The sequence below is a fragment of the Bombina bombina genome, chromosome 6, assembly GCF_027579735.1.
Source record: "Bombina bombina isolate aBomBom1 chromosome 6, aBomBom1.pri, whole genome shotgun sequence".
In the NCBI taxonomy this organism is placed as follows: domain Eukaryota; kingdom Metazoa; phylum Chordata; class Amphibia; order Anura; family Bombinatoridae; genus Bombina; species Bombina bombina.
The window spans coordinates 152365436-152381375 of NC_069504.1; the positions used below are offsets into that span (position 1 = coordinate 152365436).

Sequence of the window (15940 nt, forward strand, 5' to 3'; positions counted from 1 at the left end):
ATAATAGGAGTAAATTAGAAAGTTGCTTAAAATTGCATGCTCTATCTGAATCATGAAATAAAAAAATTGGGTTTAGTGTCCCTTTAAATTCTCAAATGTCAGCTCGATGTAGCATTAGGGAACTATCCCTGTGTTACTGGTGGGCAAGCTTGCAAGATTGTATCCACAGAAATGTTATACCCTCCGTCAGCATTGGGGACTGTGTCCCTTTATATAGCAGCCGCATGTTGTCAGCGCCGCATGTTATGGGCCCCACTGTGGAGTTAAGATGGTGCAGCCATGCACTGCAGTCTTCTAATTTTTAGGACGCTTTTGAAGTCATCTGGAGGGCTGCTGCCAGCACAAATGATGCTGTTAGGGGTTCTAAGGTGTCATCTGCCTCCTCACCTTACAGACTTTATAAACTGTTTTGACCTCAACCCTCTACTCTGACTTCCCTCACTAGTTGCAAATGACTTGCTTACTGACAAGACCATCAGATAATTCTCACTACTTCTCCTTAACCTGTATGTTGCCTTTGATACACTTGACCACCTTCTATCCTACTGAATATTATCCACTCATTTAGCATATGTAATGTCTTCTTCTCTGGTATATTCTCACTGCCTGTTGGTGTACCCCAAGTTTCTGTTCTGGGTCCCCTACTCAATATGTACTTCTTCACCTTTGATAAGCATTTGCTTGTTGGGGTTCCAATGCCACCTGTATACTGATGACACTCAAATCTATATAACTTCCCCCACCCTACACCCCCTTTCTAAATTATGTCACATACTGACTCACTAATATTTTCCTGAATGGCCTCTGATCACCTTAAAATCAATATATCTAAGGCTAAATATGACATGTTCTTCTATGAACACTCCAGCACTTGAAACCACTGTCAACAACTCCACTATAACAACCTCACTCCATGTCCACTGCCTTGAAGTATTACTTGACCCTTGCCTTTCCTTTACTTCCTACATCCTCATTCACACTAAATCCTGTCACTTTCACCTATGGGACATTGCCACAAATGCCCCTCTCAAGACACAACTAAACGTCTGGTCCACTCACTCATATTTAATATTCCCTACTGCAACACCCTTCTAATTGGTTTACCTCTCAACGGACTGTCTCCACCTCAATGCATCATCCAGAATTACCTAAATCACCCACTGTTCCTCCTATGCCCAACACTGGCTTCAACTATTCTCCAGGATCACAAAGCTAATTTCTAACCCTAACCTATGAAGCCCTCCACAACGCTGAACCCACTTGATCTGAAGGCACCATCTCAAAATTTGCTCCTAGCTGCCTCCTTTGCTCTGCTTATGACATACATTTCTTTCCTCCTCTTTGTGAGTTTCTTGTAGAAAACCAATACCTGTACAAATATCTTTAAAATGCTTGAGCATAGCTTTTTGTTTCTATAGGGGGGTGATGTCTCTCACGTTCCAATAAGCTATTATAACAGAAATACAGATTTGTTTTAAAGAAAGGTGTTACCATGAGGTTATACATTTCTCAATGGAGCCAGTAAGGATGGTAGGGGAGTCACTATTGCAGTTACATATTATGAACTCCTCTAGCCGCATAAATGGGTGTTCCTAGATATATATTTTTTTAAAAATACAGAACCATTTCAATAAAAGCCTATGAAAATGTTGATAATATAAGCTGATAAACTGAACCATGATATGAAAGCATATGTATTACAATTTGCAGAAATATGTCAAATTTAGGTTTGGTCACTGCAGATGTTAAGGTAACTTCTTTTCTCATGATAACTGCACTTATTTTAATAAATGTTAGTGGTAGCCAATTTGGAGTTTTAAAAGAATTTATCACATTGTCCTTATTTAACGTTTAGGAATTATTAGAGATTAACAAACCATTGATCTTAAAGGAAAAGGTAAGCAAACTGTAATCTCTTACCACAAGCCTGAAGCATGTTCCATTCCTTTTGAAGACTGTTAATTTCTTCTAGTAGGTAGCACACACTTTCCTGGCTAGGGGATCTGTAAGGCCCAAATTCTTTTGCAGTAGAACATCCTGCTAAACAGCTGACCACAGCTTCTGCCAGTTTTGTCTCCATTTCCTGTTGGTCATAAAAAAACAAAAAAATGTAGCTCAACAATTAGATTAGCACATTGCCTAAACTGCAGCATACAGTTATGTTAGCTAAAATGAGAAGTAGGCATGTGCAAGATCTTAGTGTTGCACGATCACAGAAAGGAATCCGGCTCTGAAACTAGCCAAATGCCGCGAGCAGCCGCCTTCTTCCATATTCAGACCATCATGAATAATCCGAATGCACATGCCTATAGAAGTGTGCAATGTACAGATTGTGCTTAAAGGAACACTGAACCCAATTTTTGTCTTTCGGGATTCAGATAGAGCATGAAATTTTAAGCAACTTTCTAATTTATTCCTATTATCAAATTTTCTTCATTCTCTTGGTATCTTTATTTGAAATGCAAGAATCTAAGTTTAGATGCCGGCCCATTTTTGGTGAACAACCTGGGTTGTCCTTGCTGATTGGTGGATAAATTCATCCACCAATAAAAAAGTGCTATCCAGAGTACTGAACCAAAAAAAAAAAAAAAAAAGCTTAGATGCCTTCTTTTTCAAATAAAGATAGCAAGAGAACGAAGAAAAAATAATAGGAGTAAATTAGAAAGTTGCTTAAAATTGAATGCTCTATCTAAATCGCGAAAGAAAAAATTTGGGTTCAGTGTCCCTTTAAATAATGCAAAATGAAACCATACAAAAAGCACGAACAGTGAGCTGGATATGGCGTTTTTTGTTTACCAATTGTGTCAGGTGCCATTAAAGAGACACAATTAACTGCTGGGTACAACTACAATATCATGTAATTATTCACCATGCTATTATATTTCCACCTGTGCCTGCAGTGCTCTTTTAAGCAGTTCTGATATTTTAAACCATTCTAAGTGCTGGTTAGTAAAGCTCTGAATCTTCACACTGGACATCACCATCTGGCAGCTTTAGTACTGTGTGTTTCAGTTTAGTGTGCACAATACAGAGGGGAAGCTACATTGATTTATATTAAAGCTATATAGCACTTTTTTTGTAGTTAGAGTGCCGATTAAAGAACAGTCCAAACTGAGTTTTGAAGTGGGCAGCCAGAGCTAGGAGTGGGCACAGCTAGGTTAAAACATAAGTTACAGTGCATCTTTATTAGAAGTGATTAATCAAAGTCCATCTAAACTATCGCTTAGATTCCAGACCTGATTTTAAAGCATGTCAAGTTTACCATCACTTTAATTCTGAGGGCTTTTTTATATCTTTTATAAACCTGTGTAAAAATAATAAAAAAGAAAAAAATATGATTCCACTCTTCAAAGTGCTAGATAAAGCTGTCAACAAGCTGTTAACGCCACTGATCTTCTGACGCAGGGTGCAACAGAAAGAGTGAACCTACACGAACGAGGGGGTGACCGAAATAGGTTACTTTTCAAAAGAGAGGACAGAAGCGCCACATGGCCCAATATTGTTTGGTCCAGAAACAAATTGATATGTGTACAGGGAGTGAACTCACATTTGTAGAAGCACCTCAATTAGTGCTATGGAGACAGTCTGGGATCTCTTACAGTCACCCAGGGGACCAACCTCCGGTATTGATATGGTGTCTGTATCAAAACAACATAAAGAGACACAGGTGCCTATATGGCTTAGTATTGTCTTAACACAGGTGAATCAATGTGGTAGAAGGGAATGGTACTCGCAATAGTTATAGCATCTCCTTTGATGCTATAGAGGCAGGATGGGATCAATATAGTCACCCACCAGACTTATACAAAGGCCCACTGGACACAGATGGAAGTCCGGAACCACCAATGGTCAGAATAGACCCAGGAAAAACTCCCCTCTCAGCCAGAGGGATAAATGGCAACAAAAAGGATGGTAGCAAGTGTTCAGGATATAAAATGGTTTTATTAAAATATTAAAAACAAGGCAACGCGTTTCTCAGCTCTAGGCTGTTTCATCAGGCTTCATAAAACATTTGAGAACACTTACTATATATACCATATATCTAATTAATCTTAATCAGTATCACATGGTAACAGGAGGGGCCTAGGTGGCCATTGGAGCCCTATTGGCCAATCATATTGCAGTTAACATGATTAATCCTCTATCATATATTAAAATAAGTGAATCAATGAATAGATAACTAAGGCAGCATGCATCTCATTAACATTGACATTTTGCTTATAAAACTCAGCATAATACATCTCAATGAATTAATGAAATAAATAAATAATGATTGAACATACATCTCACAGGTGGCTAACATTTAAAAATAAACAACAATTGATCTAAATCAAATTCATAAGCATAAAACTGAATGTGAACAAATATATATATATATATATATATAATATAATATATGTAGCCATAGTGTTGACCCACTATTTCATATATAAACAAACCATAACATCTCAGGCATGAGCATTTCTATCAGAAAAACACCCACAGTGTTTGTTAACGGAATTGATCAAATTCAGAAAACGTGATAAAACATACCTTGGTAGATCGTTTAACCCATAAACAGTGCAACACTCTATTGCAACCAGATCTATACAAAAGTGAAACATTAAAGCACTGAACCGGCGTGTTGAGAAACTCAATGCGCATGTCTTAGACGGACATGTCATTCAGATGAAATTCTGTTATGTGATTAGCGCATAGAATATAAAACTTACAAAGGGGGATGTGAGTTAGACAATAACGTGTCAGAAGTCTGTGAGCTTATCATTAATTATATATAGAAATAATACTGACGTTTAAATGTTAAACTTGATAACAGATGCACCAATATACAGATCAACTAAAATCCCTCTAGACGTTGTATGTTGTGAATCAAAACCTTCTTAGCCTATAACGGCCAACAGATTTTAGTGTCAGCCCATTGGCTATGACGTTTGGCCAGGTGGTTGGACGCAAATAGTCATTTTAGTAGAAAAAAGGGGGCGTGAAGGGGCGGACCAGAAGAATGCTGACGTTTATCAAAACATAAGACTAGATAATGGATAACAATGTTTGTTTACATTCGTAAGGGGCGTGTTAGAGATTGACATTCTCAAACACCTCAATGTTATTCATAGCATATGATAAGTGATACAAATATAATTAGTATTAAAAACGAGCCATAACGATCCTAAACTAATGTTGTTTGTATTGATAGAGATAACTAATTAGGCTGCGTGATTTCTATGTGATAAGCTGTGAAACTATAACAATACATGTATCTGAGTGACTGGGAGTGTTGATAGAGATAACTAATTAGGCTGCGTGATTTTTATATAAGCTGTGAAACTATAACAATATATGTATCTGAGTGACTGGGAGTATAATCCTGTCACGGCTGGTTTTCTCCCTAAAGAGAAGTGCTCGCTAATAGTAAATGTATGCATTATGTTTATTTATAATGATAATCACGCTAGGATAAATGTATAGTACTATTAATGAATGAATAGAATCTAACAGATGAGACCTTTATTCTGTTACTATCATACCGAGGGAAACATAAGGATGACGGAATTGCTGATATCTGTAGTCCTATAGTAATAAATTGTAGGAAAGAAAGTTGTAATAGTGAGAGACTGTAAATATGTATGGATGTGAATAAATAAATAAAAAAGTATGAATGGACTAAAACTCACATGGACTGGCTACTTGAATTCTGATGCATGAGAGGTCTTTTTTTTCCTACCTCTCTAACCTAAGTACTATGTAATCATAACTTGTTAACCTTTTTTTTTTTTTTTGGAAAAATGCTTTTGTTGTATTTAATGCATATAACTCAATAAAAAATAAATATATATATATATATATATAAAAAAAAAAAAGTGACATGGGCCAGATCTGGAAAGATCAATTTCGCTAGTGATCCAAAAATCCTCTTCTAGGTAACTAGATAGGGTGTAATGAGGGTAATAACTAATAACTATATGATGACAATAAATAGTGTGTAAATGTGTATCTAAAACTCATAGAGATATCTATCTCAATATGATATCTATAATGGTAGTGTGGTAGATCTGTGATGACTATATAGGGGTTAAGACTACAATGATATTATAGGTCTAGAACTAAAGAGGGTATTAAGCACAAATGTGATATCTACATGGAGGGGAGGAAAAGTGAGGAATAGGGGTGCAGATAAAGACTCAGACAGACCATATGAGTATTCATGAGTGTTATAGTCAGGGTATACCTGCTAGAAGTAATAAATGTTTATGGTCAGTACTATAATGATGGGATAGGAAGTAGGGCAAGAGGGATATGTGATTGTGAATGACAGTGATGTGAGTGCACATGCTATGTATGATATGTGCTAAGTATTGTTGTAGAAGTAGTAAAATACTGCAGATGATGGTGTATGGGGGCTCACGATTGGTGCTATATAATGGGAAGGGAATAGAGAATCATTAATTAATTATTATAGACTAGTACTAAAGCCCGTGTACACGGGCCATTTTTTGCAGTACAGCGGTCCCACCCCTTGCTCTCACCCCCTCTCTATTGCTCTCTCTCCCCCTCTCCTTTGCACTCTACCCTCTTTTGCTCTCTCTCTCCCCTCTTTGGCTCTCTCTCCCCCCTCTTTGGCTCTCTCCCCCCTCTTTGGCTCTCTCTACCCCCTCTTTGGCTCTCTCTACCCCCTCTTTGGCTCTCTCTACCCCCTCTTTGGCTCTCTCCCCCCCCCTCTTTGGCTCTCCCCCCCCCCTCTTTGGCTCTCTCTCCCGCCTCTTTGGCTCTCTCTGCCCCCTCTTTTGTTCTCTCTCCCCCCTCTTTGGCTCTCTCTGCCCCCTCTTTGGCTCTCTCTGCCCCCTCTTTTGTTCTCTCTCCGCCCCCTCGGCTCTCTCCCCCCTTTCTTTTGCTCTCTCTGCCCCCTCTTTTGTTCTCTCTGCCCCCTCATTGGCTCTCTCTGCCCCCTGTTTGGCTCTCTCTCCCCCCTCTTTGGCTCTCTCTCCCCCCCCCCCTCTATTTGTCTCTCTCCCCCCTCTTTGGCTCTCTCTCACCACTCTTTGGCTCTCTCTGCCCCATCTTTTGTTCTCTCCCCCCTCTATTTGGCCCTCTCTGCCCCCTCTATTTGGCTCTCTCCCCCATATATTTGGCTCTCTCCCCCATATATTTGGCTCTCTCCCCCCTTCTTTGGCCCTTCTCCCCCCTTCTTTGGCCCTTCTCCCCCCTCTCTTGCTCCCTCTCTTGCCACGCCCCCATCGCGGCACCCCGCCCGGCCACGCCCCCTCACGGCGACACCCGCACGGCCACGCCCATCGCGGTGACACCCGCACGGCCACGCCCACATCGCGGCACTACATGGGAGGTGAGGTGAATGACAGCTTGCCTCGCGCTCCCCAGACCTCACAGCTGTTCAGCTTGTATGCTGTGTACCTCGCGCACGCCCGCTGTCACTCACCTCCCATGTAGCGCGCGGCCGCTTCTCACAGCTGTTACTGGCCTCGCTGTACCTCGCGCACGCCCGCTGTCACATGGGAGCGCGGCCGCTTCTCACAGCTGTTACTGGCCTCGCTCCAAGCCGACACTGATCAAGGCCAGGTATGTTTGTCACGTGCAGTCTCTACTGCGCATGACTGCATCTGACAAACATACTTGGCCAATTATTATATAGGATTTATTAAGTGGTGTAGATATCGATATACACATACTCTAATGGATGTCAGATTTTATTGTGAGATTTATCTCATAGATCAAAAGCAGCTAAATCGACACATTCATTACGGCCATCAGGGGCTAGAGTGTGTAATTTATGAATCCAAAAGGTCTCTCTGTGACGCAGAGTCAACATAGGATTGTGGCTATTCAGAGATATCTGTTCGATGGGTAGTATAGAAAGTGATTTTGAACTGCCTTTATGGCATATGCGCAATGTCTAGAGAGACTATGTTTCAGGAATTTCCTTTTAATGTTATAAACATGCTCACTCCACCGTTTTCTAATGGTACGTCCCGTGCGGCCAACATATTGGACCCCAAAGGCACAGCTGATCAAATATACTACATACGTTGATTCACATGACATCCTTTTATTAATTTTAAAATGTTCACCTGTTTGATTAGAGGTAAAAGAATTGGTTCCACTTTTCAATAACCTGCACATGTTACATCTAGATTTTAGGCATTTAAATAGCCCATGTTTGGGTAAAAAGTTGCCAAAAAAAGTCCTATTAAGCCCCAAATTCCATTGGTGGCCCCTATTTTTGTCTCTAACTACTTTAATGGGGCTAATTTATTTTTTAATGTGGGGGCCCTCCTATAGACAACACGTGGCTTAGAAGAGATGTAATTTTTGAGAAAAGGGTCATCGCAGATTATTGGCCAATGCTTATAGATAATTTGCTTAATTTCCCTAAATTGGTTACTATAACCTGTTATAAACAAAGGTGTTTTAAGCATATCAGAAGATTGTGATTTCATTTCTTTATTATCCTTATTGGTAGGTATTAGATATTTATTTCTATCATCGTTTAGAGCTCTAAGATACCCGTTTTGCACCAGGTCTAGCGGATAACCTTTTTCCAAAAAACAGAATTTATGTTTACCTGATAAATTTCTTTCTCCAACGGTGTGTCCGGTCCACGGCGTCATCCTTACTTGTGGGATATTCTCTTCCCCAACAGGAAATGGCAAAGAGCCCAGCAAAGCTGGTCACATGATCCCTCCTAGGCTCCGCCTACCCCAGTCATTCGACCGACGTTAAGGAGGAATATTTGCATAGGAGAAACCATATGGTACCGTGGTGACTGTAGTTAAAGAAAATAAAATATCAGACCTGATTAAAAAAAAAAACCAGGGCGGGCCGTGGACCGGACACACCGTTGGAGAAAGAAATTTATCAGGTAAACATAAATTCTGTTTTCTCCAACATAGGTGTGTCCGGTCCACGGCGTCATCCTTACTTGTGGGAACCAATACCAAAGCTTTAGGACACGGATGAAGGGAGGGAGCAAATCAGGTCACCTAAATGGAAGGCACCACGGCTTGCAAAACCTTTCTCCCAAAAATAGCCTCAGAAGAAGCAAAAGTATCAAACTTGTAAAATTTGGTAAAAGTGTGCAGTGAAGACCAAGTCGCTGCCCTACATATCTGATCAACAGAAGCCTCGTTCTTGAAGGCCCATGTGGAAGCCACAGCCCTAGTGGAATGAGCTGTGATTCTTTCGGGAGGCTGCCGTCCGGCAGTCTCGTAAGCCAATCTGATGATGCTTTTAATCCAAAAAGAGAGAGAGGTAGAAGTTGCTTTTTGACCTCTCCTTTTACCTGAATAAACAACAAACAAGGAAGATGTTTGTCTAAAATCCTTTGTAGCATCTAAATAGAATTTTAGAGCGCGAACAACATCCAAATTGTGCAACAAACGTTCCTTCTTTGAAACTGGTTTCGGACACAGAGAAGGTACGATAATCTCCTGGTTAATGTTTTTGTTAGAAACAACTTTTGGAAGAAAACCAGGTTTAGTACGTAAAACCACCTTATCTGCATGGAACACCAGATAAGGAGGAGAACACTGCAGAGCAGATAATTCTGAGACTCTTCTAGCAGAAGAAATCGCAACTAAAAACAAAACTTTCCAAGATAATAACTTAATATCAACGGAATGTAAGGGTTCAAACGGAACCCCCTGAAGAACTGAAAGAACTAAATTGAGACTCCAAGGAGGAGTCAAAGGTTTGTAAACAGGCTTGATTCTAACCAGAGCCTGAACAAAGGCTTGAACATCTGGCACAGCTGCCAGCTTTTTGTGAAGTAATACCGACAAGGCAGAAATCTGTCCCTTCAGGGAACTTGCAGATAATCCTTTTTCCAATCCTTCTTGAAGGAAGGATAGAATCCTAGGAATCTTAACCTTGTCCCAAGGGAATCCTTTAGATTCACACCAACAGATATATTTTTTCCAAATTTTGTGGTAAATCTTTCTAGTCACAGGCTTTCTGGCCTGAACAAGAGTATCGATCACAGAATCTGAGAATCCTCGCTTCGATAAAATCAAGCGTTCAATCTCCAAGCAGTCAGCTGGAGTGAAACCAGATTCGGATGTTCGAACGGACCCTGAACAAGAAGGTCTCGTCTCAAAGGTAGCTTCCAAGGTGGAGCCGATGACATATTCACCAGATCTGCATACCAAGTCCTGCGTGGCCACGCAGGAGCTATCAAGATCACCGACGCCCTCTCCTGCTTGATCCTGGCTATCAGCCTGGGGATGAGAGGAAATGGCGGGAACACATAAGCTAGTTTGAAGGTCCAAGGTGCTACTAGTGCATCCACTAGAGCCGCCTTGGGATCCCTGGATCTGGCCCCGTAGCAAGGAACTTTGAAGTTCTGACGAGAGGCCATCAGATCCATGTCTGGAATGCCCCACAGGTGAGTGACTTGGGCAAAGATTTCCGGATGGAGTTCCCATTCCCCCGGATGCAATGTCTGACGACTCAGAAAATCCGCTTCCCAATTTTCCACTCCTGGGATGTGGATAGCAGACAGGTGGCAGGAGTGAGACTCCGCCCAAAGAATAATTTTGGTTACTTCTTCCATCGCTAGGGAACTCCTTGTTCCCCCCTGATGGTTGATGTACGCAACAGTCGTCATGTTGTCTGATTGAAACCGTATGAACCTGGTCCTCGCAAGCTGGGGCCAGGCCTGGAGCGCATTGAATATCGCTCTCAGTTCCAGAATATTTATCGGTAGAAGAGACTCTTCCCGAGACCAAAGACCCTGAGCTTTCAGGGATCCCCAGACCGCGCCCCAGCCTATCAGACTGGCGTCGGTCGTGACAATGACCCACTCTGGTCTGTGGAACATCATCCCTTGAGACAGATTGTCCAGGGACAGCCACCAACGGAGTGAGTCTCTGGTCCTCTGATTTACTTGTATCTTCGGAGACAAGTCTGTATAGTCCCCATTCCACTGACTGAGCATGCACAGTTGTAATGGTCTTAGATGAATGCGCGCAAAAGGAACTATGTCCATCGCCGCCACCATCAACCCGATCACTTCCATGCACTGAGCTATGGAAGGAAGAGGAACGGAATGAAGTATCCGACAAGAGTCCAGAAGCTTTGTTTTTCTGGCCTCTGTTAGAAAGATCCTCATTTCTAAGGAGTCTATAATTGTTCCCAAGAAGGGAACCCTTGTTGACGGGGATAGAGAACTCTTTTCCACGTTCACTTTCCAGCCGTGAGATCTGAGAAAGGCCAGGACAATGTCCGTGTGAGCCTTTGTTTGAGGAAGGGACGACGCTTGAATCAGAATGTCGTCCAGGTAAGGTACTACTGCAATGCCCCTTGGTCTTAGCACCGCTAGAAGGGACCCTAGTACCTTTGTGAAAATCCTTGGAGCCGTGGCTAATCCGAAAGGAAGCGCCACGAACTGGTAATGTTTGTCCAGGAATGCAAACCTTAGGAACCGATGATGTTCCTTGTGGATAGGAATATGTAGATACGCATCCTTTAAATCCACCGTGGTCATAAATTGACCTTCCTGGATGGAAGGAAGGATAGTTCGAATGGTTTCCATCTTGAACGATGGGACCTTGAGAAATTTGTTTAAGATCTTGAGATCTAGGATTGGTCTGAACGTTCCCTCTTTTTTGGGAACTATGAACAGATTGGAGTAGAACCCCATCCCTTGTTCTCTTAATGGAACAGGATGAATCACTCCCATTTTTAACAGGTCTTCTACACAATGTAAGAACGCCTGTCTTTTTATGTGGTCTGAAGACAACTGCGACTTGTGGAACCTCCCCCTTGGGGGAAGTCCCTTGAATTCCAGAAGATAACCCTGGGAGACTATTTCTAGCGCCCAAGGATCCAGAACATCTCTTGCCCAAGCCTGAGCGAAGAGAGAGAGTCTGCCCCCCACCAGATCCGGTCCCGGATCGGGGGCCAATATTTCATGCTGTCTTGGTAGCAGTGGCAGGTTTCTTGGCCTGCTTACCCTTGTTCCAGCCTTGCATTGGTCTCCAAGCTGGCTTGGCCTGAGAAGTATTACCCTCTTGCTTAGAGGACGTAACACCTTGGGCTGGTCCGTTTTTACGAAAGGGACGAAAATTAGGTCTATTTTTTGCCTTGAAGGGCCGATCCTGAGGAAGGGCGTGGCCCTTACCCCCAGTGATATCAGAGATAATCTCTTTCAAGTCAGGACCAAACAGCGTTTTCCCCTTGAAAGGAATGTTTAGTAGCTTGTTCTTGGAAGACGCATCAGCCGACCAAGATTTCAACCAAAGCGCTCTGCGCGCCACAATAGCAAACCCAGAGTTCTTAGCCGCTAACTTAGCCAATTGCAAAGAGGCGTCTAGAGTGAAAGAATTAGCCAATTTGAGAGCATTGATTCTGTCCATAATCTCCTCATAAGGAGGAGAGTCACTATCGAGCACCTTAAGCAGTTCATCAAACCAGAAATATGCGGCTGTAGTGACAGGGACAATGCATGAAATGGGTTGTAGAAGGTAACCCTGCTGAACAAACATCTTTTTAAGCAAACCTTCTAATTTTTTATCCATAGGATCTTTGAAAGCACAACTATCCTCTATGGGAATAGTGGTGCGTTTGTTTAAAGTAGAAACCGCTCCCTCGACCTTGGGGACTGACTGCCATAAGTCCTTTCTGGGGTCGACCATAGGAAACAATTTTTTAAATATGGGGGGAGGGACGAAAGGAATACCGGGCCTTTCCCATTCTTTATTAACAATGTCCGCCACCCGCTTGGGTATAGGAAAAGCTTCTGGGAGCCCCGGCACCTCTAGGAACTTGTCCATTTTACATAGTTTCTCTGGGATGACTAAATTTTCACAATCATCCAGAGTGGATAATACCTCCTTAAGCAAAATGCGGAGATGTTCCAATTTAAACTTAAATGTAATCACATCAGATTCAGCCTGCTGAGAAATGTTCCCTAAATCAGTAATTTCTCCCTCAGACAAAACCTCCCTGGCCCCCTCAGATTGGGTTAGGGGCCCTTCAGAGATATTAATATCAGCGTCGTCATGCTCTTCAGTAACTAAAACAGAGCAGCCACGCTTACGCTGACAAGGGTTCATTTTGGCTAAAATGTTTTTGACAGAATTATCCATTACAGCCGTTAATTGTTGCATAGTAAGGAGTATTGGCGCGCTAGATGTACTAGGGGCCTCCTGAGTGGGCAAGACTCTTGTAGACGAAGGAGGGAATGATGCAGTACCATGCTTACTCCCCTCACTTGAGGAATCATCTTGGGCATCATTGTCATTATCACATAAATCACATTTATTTAAATGAATAGGAATTCTGGCTTCCCCACATTCAGAACACAGTCTATCTGGTAGTTCAGACATGTTAAACAGGCATAAACTTGATCAGAAAGTACAAAAAACGTTTTAAAATAAAACCGTTACTGTCACTTTAAATTTTAAACTGAACACACTTTATTACTGCAATTGCGAAAAAACATGAAGGAATTGTTCAAAATTCACCAAATTTTCACCACAGCGTCTTAAAGCCTTGAAAATATTGCACACCAATTTTGGAAGCTTTAGCCCTTAAAATAACGGAACCGGAGCCGTTTTAAGCTTTAAACCCCTTTACAGTCCCTGGTATCTGCTTTGCTGAGACCCAACCAAACCCAAAGGGGAATACGATACCAAATGACGCCTTCAGAAGTCTTTTATAAGTATCAGAGTTCCTCTCACATGCGACTGCATGCCATGCCTCTCAAAAACAAGTGCGCAACACCGGCGCGAAAATGAGACTCTGCCTATGCTTTGGGAAAGCCCCTAAAGAATAAGGTGTCTAAAACAGTGCCTGCCGATATTATTAAATCAAAATACCCAGAATAAATGATTCCTCAAGGCTAAATAAGTGTTATATCAATCGATTTAGCCCAAAAAAAGTCTACAGTTTAAATAAGCCCTTGTGAAGCCCTTATTTACAATCGTAATAAACATGGCTTACCGGATCCCATAGGGAAAATGACAGCTTCCAGCATTACATCGTCTTGTTAGAATGTGTCATACCTCAAGCAGCAAGAGACTGCAAACTGTTCCCCCAACTGAAGTTAATTGCTCTCAACAGTCCTGTGTGGAACAGCCATGGATTTTAGTTACGGTTGCTAAAATCATTTTCCTCATACAAACAGAATTCTTCATCTCTTTTCTGTTTCTGAGTAAATAGTACGTACCAGCACTATTTTAAAATAACAAACTCTTGATTGAATAATGAAAAACTACAGTTAAACACTAAAAAACTCTAAGCCATCTCCGTGGAGATGTTGCCTGTACAACGGCAAAGAGAATGACTGGGGTAGGCGGAGCCTAGGAGGGATCATGTGACCAGCTTTGCTGGGCTCTTTGCCATTTCCTGTTGGGGAAGAGAATATCCCACAAGTAAGGATGACGCCGTGGACCGGACACACCTATGTTGGAGAAATCTATCTTTTAATATAGTAGACTGTCTAATGTATCCTATCGTACTACAATTCCGCCTAATGCGCCTAAATTGCCCGTATGGCACATTTTTCTTCCCACTATAGTAATGGTTGCTCCTGAAATTTAAAAAACTATTACAAACTACTTTTTTGAAAAATGTTTCAGACATTATAGTTCCAGTTTCTGAAAAATATAGTGACAGGTCTAGATATTCAATCCTTGTAGATTGGATATTACTAGTGAATTCAAGACCAAAGTCATTAGTATTTAGAGATGATGAATAGAGTAGGGCCTCTTCGTATGTTCCCCTAAAGATAAAGATAAGATCATCTATGTATCGGCCATAGAACACCAGACTCGCACCCATAGGGGACCCATATACATGGGTCTCCTCAAATTTGCCCATATAAAGGTTGGCAAAGCTAGGTACGAATCTGGTGCCCATGGCCGTACCCTTGGTCTGAAGATAATACTGTCCCTGATAGATAAAGTAATTATGGTGTAATATAAAACGAATTAAATCAATAATAAACAATTGTTGTTTAAAGGGCATATAGATATCGGTTTCCAAATATGATTGAATCACTGTCAGACCCTTATCATTGGGAATATTTGAGTACAACGAGCTCACATCGCTCGTTATCCACCAAATATCAGAGTTATTTTTAGTAATTCCCAAAGTTGTCAATTTATTGAGTAGATCGGTGGAATCTTTAATAATAGATGGTAAGTTGACCACATGCTTCTGTAAAAATGAATCCACATAGGCAGAGAGATGGTCAGCAGTGAGACTATCAATGCCAGCCACTATAGGCCTCCCAGGGGGATTGGACGTGTCCTTGTGAATCTTAGGAAGGTGATAATAAAAGGCCACACAGGGATTCTTAGGATGCAGATACTCTTTCTCTTTTTTAGTAATGATTCCTTCATCAAATCCTTCCAATAGAAGAGAGTCGGATCATTAGATAGAACCCTATAGTGGCTGGCATCATTAAGGATCCTATCTGCCTCCAGAATATAATCTTGAATATTCTGGATCACCGTCCCACCTCCCTTATCCGCTTGACGGATTACGAGGTCTTTATTGGTACTTAGAGAGTTAAGGGCATGGCGTTCACCAGGGCTTAAATTACTCTTATATCTAGATTTCTTAGGCAGTCTTTCCAGGTCCTTTAGGACTATAAACAATATAAGAAATCAGATGGCAGCACTCCAAGATAATAAAAGATGTATATTTATTTACATCTACTCCAACAAAGATAGGACAACGACGTTTCGGGTGTTACCCCTTAATCATGTTGTATACATCACATACAAGAATTGCACCTTATAAACCTTAAATCCCTCCCCTTCATCACAATTAACACACCTGCGTTTACAAACTCAGGTAAATGCAAAATATACCACCATCTAGTGGTCATAAAAAACCTACAATGTCCAACTAACATTAGCCATCTAGTGGACAAAAACATATATTGCATATATTTTATCAAAAATGTACATATATATAGAAC

General features: G+C 41.4%; 1 protein-coding gene across 5 annotated transcripts in view; it reads right to left on the reverse strand.

The window, feature by feature from the left end:
- The window catches only part of HDAC10 (histone deacetylase 10), a 236388-nt gene that overhangs the window by 64291 nt on the left and 156157 nt on the right, over positions 1-15940 (reverse strand). For all 5 annotated transcript variants that reach the window (XR_008402807.1, XM_053716638.1, XM_053716639.1 and 2 more), the window contains exon 20: positions 1921-2083. Coding sequence is in view for 4 of the 5 variants with exons in the window: in XM_053716638.1 (XP_053572613.1) it covers positions 1921-2083 (163 nt within the window). In the remaining variant the exon portion in view is untranslated. The remainder of the gene's footprint in view (positions 1-1920; positions 2084-15940) is intronic.